This window comes from Sus scrofa, chromosome 2 (genome assembly GCF_054392235.1).
Source record: "Sus scrofa isolate SSC_HxYL_T2T_F1_AM1 chromosome 2, Sscrofa_HxYL_maternal_Yorkshire_Landrace_v2.0, whole genome shotgun sequence".
NCBI lineage: Eukaryota > Metazoa > Chordata > Mammalia > Artiodactyla > Suidae > Sus > Sus scrofa.
The window spans coordinates 61,933,069-61,936,131 of record NC_139384.1 but is presented as its reverse complement, the minus strand read 5'-3'; the positions used below and the strand labels follow the sequence as shown (position 1 = coordinate 61,936,131).

At 38.1% G+C, this 3,063-nt stretch overlaps 1 protein-coding gene across 1 annotated transcript; it reads right to left on the bottom strand.

The window, feature by feature from the left end:
- Nucleotides 1–1,532: 1,532 nt before the first annotated feature.
- Nucleotides 1,533–2,465, bottom strand: LOC100516252 (olfactory receptor 2T3-like). Its single transcript, XM_021085065.1, has one exon. It carries the CDS (start codon nucleotides 2,463–2,465, stop codon nucleotides 1,533–1,535), a length of 933 nt encoding a protein of 310 aa, XP_020940724.1.
- Between the last annotated feature and the right edge of the window lie 598 nt (nucleotides 2,466–3,063).

Here is a 3,063-nt window from a genome sequence, read left to right as displayed (position 1 = left end):
TTTTTTCAACCTCTAAAAATGCCTCATTTTCAGGTAGTGCTTTTTTTTCTTTACTATTGGAGTTAGTTCAAAATTCAGACACATTCCCTTTGTGCACTGAATCATAAATAAGAAGCAAAAATCTTCAGTTGATGTGCCTGGTAAAGAAGTTTTCATTTTATTTACATGCAGCAGGAATTGAAACACCTGATATTTGCCCTTTGATGGTAAGATTGGTGTTCTGTTGCAAGTGTAGAAACTCAACAGTTTAGAATTGAAATCTCCTTGTACATTAATCAGAGCAAATGTGCTTTTTCTAATTTCTTATATTCCATAAATTCTACACATTATTTTGTTCATGAATATAGGAATGCCTTAAGGCTACTACTAGATTCACAGACATTATCTTTGTAGCACGCTATACAGTTAAAAAAGTAAAAGTTGGTGATAATCCATAAACTTTTGTTGAATCCCCAATTTCAAAAGGAAAAAAAAAATCTCATGATATTAAGCTTTTCTAAATTTCCACCCTTCTCAAAGACTCCTATATTAATCCAAATATGATAGACCATTTTCTACAAAAAATTAAGGCATAAAGAAACTAAGCATGAAGTCACTTTTATTTGCACATGTATGATCTTTTTTTTTTTTTTTTTTTGTCTTTTTTCCATTTCTTGGGTCGCTCCCGTGGCATATGGAGGTTCCCAGGCTAGGGGTCAAATCGGAGCTGTAGCTGCCAGCCTATGCAAGAGCCACAGCAATGCAGGATCCGAGCCGTGTCTGCAACCTACACCACAGCTCACGGCAATGCCAGATTGTTAACCCACTGAGCAAGGGCAGGGATTGAACCCAGAACCTCATGGTTCTTAGTTGGATTTGTTAACCACTGCACCACGACGGGAACTCCTATTTGTACATGTATGATCTTTGAACTTAGATGGATCTATTTTTTCTCTGGACATTAAATGTGAATTGGTATTTGGTCCAAGTAGTTTTGATAGTCAAATAGTTATTGAAAACATTAGTATTCACACTATGAATGTCACTTTCAGCACTGGGAAAAAAATGCATTCATTTGTTCTCACTGTGATATAATAACACTCATTGAAACTTTGTAGTTGCCACATATGAACTATGAGTTAAGAGTTATTGAAAATCAAGAAAACCACCAATAGTTCTTCCAGTATTATACTTAAATCTAAACTCTTCTCGATAAGTCACATTTAAGATTAAGACACCCACACTCATGTCTCATACTAACATGACCAATAAACCTTTGATTAGAGATAAAATAAATGGCACTATCTGTACTTTCCTTTATATCAACTATGACCTCACAGATAAAAGCAATATAAGATCATTAAATATAAGGAAATAAATTATGATGTGTAAACAAAATGGAGAAGAAATTCCACATGCATAAGACAAAAGAAAGTTATGATTGGACTCAGTTTTAGGGACCTTAGAACCAGTGGACAAAGAAGAGGAAAAATAGGGAGGAGATAAATAATATAAAAGGATAATAAGACAGTGCTTCTAATCCTCAGCACTGATCACATCCTGCTTCTCAGAGCCCCTGTGACATCTTTATTGTGGAGGCTGTAAATGACAGGGTTCAGTACAGGGGTGATGATGGTGTAAAAGGCTGAGACTATCATGTCCTGCTCAACTGTATGGTAAGAACCAGGAAGCATATAGGTGTAGATGCCAGCACCGAAGAAGAGAAGCACTACAATCATGTGGGAGGAGCAGGTGGCAAAGGCCTTCCTGTGGCCCTTGGTTGAATTAATTCTATGGATGAGGTGCAGGATGAGGGCATATGAACTTGAGATTACCATGGTGGGGATGAGAAGCATAAGAACACAGCACAGGTACATGAGCATCTTGTAGAGGGAGATGTCAGAACAAGAGAGCTTCAGCAAGGCAGGAACCTCACAGAAAAAGCTCAGGACTTTTCTGGAATGACAAAAGGCGAAGCTCATAGTGATGGGAGTGAGTAACAAACCATCAACCATTCCTAGAAACCAGCATCCAGACACAAGGCATTCACAGACCCTCTGGTTCATCAGCAGTGGGTAATGGAGGGGTCTGCAAATGGCAGCATATCGGTCATAGGCCATGGCAGACAGAAGGAAAGACTCAGCTCCAGCGAGGGTCAGATAGAAGAACATCTGGATCCCACAACCTGAGGGAGAAATTTTATGATCTCCTGTCACCTGGCTCATGAGCATCTTGGGCACAGTCACAGATATGTACAGAAGGTCTATGAGGGAGAGCTGGCTAATGAAGAAGTACATGGGGGTGTGCAGGCGGGGCTCCACATGGATCAGGATGAGGAGGAGGGTGTTCCCAGCTAGGGCCATCAAGAAGAAGATGAAGACCACAGTGTAGAGGAGGATGGAGTGTCTGGTTTCACCAAAGAGCCCCACAAGGATAAAATCAACATTTGATGTTTGATTCTGTGAATTTTGATACCACGAGTACATGGTCTTGGTTACAGTTCTCACCTGAGGAATAAAGAAAAAGTTGTTGTTTTTACTCTAGGAGTGTGCTGGTTTGTCCCCTTCACAACCCTCAAGGAAAGTCTAAGAAATTTAAAGTACAAAATGCAGATAAATGATTTTTACAGGAAATCACAAAAACAAAATTTGCAGATGTCCTTAATGGAAATTATTTCATGGAAATGAATTAACAATTAATATTTTTGTTTTTCTGATGCCATATATTATCCCAAAACAGTGTCTAAAATATTATATATTCCATGCGCAGTGAATAAATGAGCAATCTGAGTTAACTGAACTGGATGAAGCAGTTGTGCTAAACCCACAAAGCTATAATGCAACCTAGTGATTCCTCCAGTCTTGTATATCAGTTTTCTTAGAAAACTAGTAAAATTGTCCCCAAATATGAATCATCAGTTTTGCTTAACAACTGCCTTGCCTTAATATTTCAATTTTTTAATTTCCCAAATTGAATTGCTTGAGTTATGCTTGATCTAATTTTCCTATAATTCTTTAATTTATGGTTTGATTTAAGTTCTAGGCTATGGAAAGCTCAGACCCCATGAAAGACAAATTTGGGTCA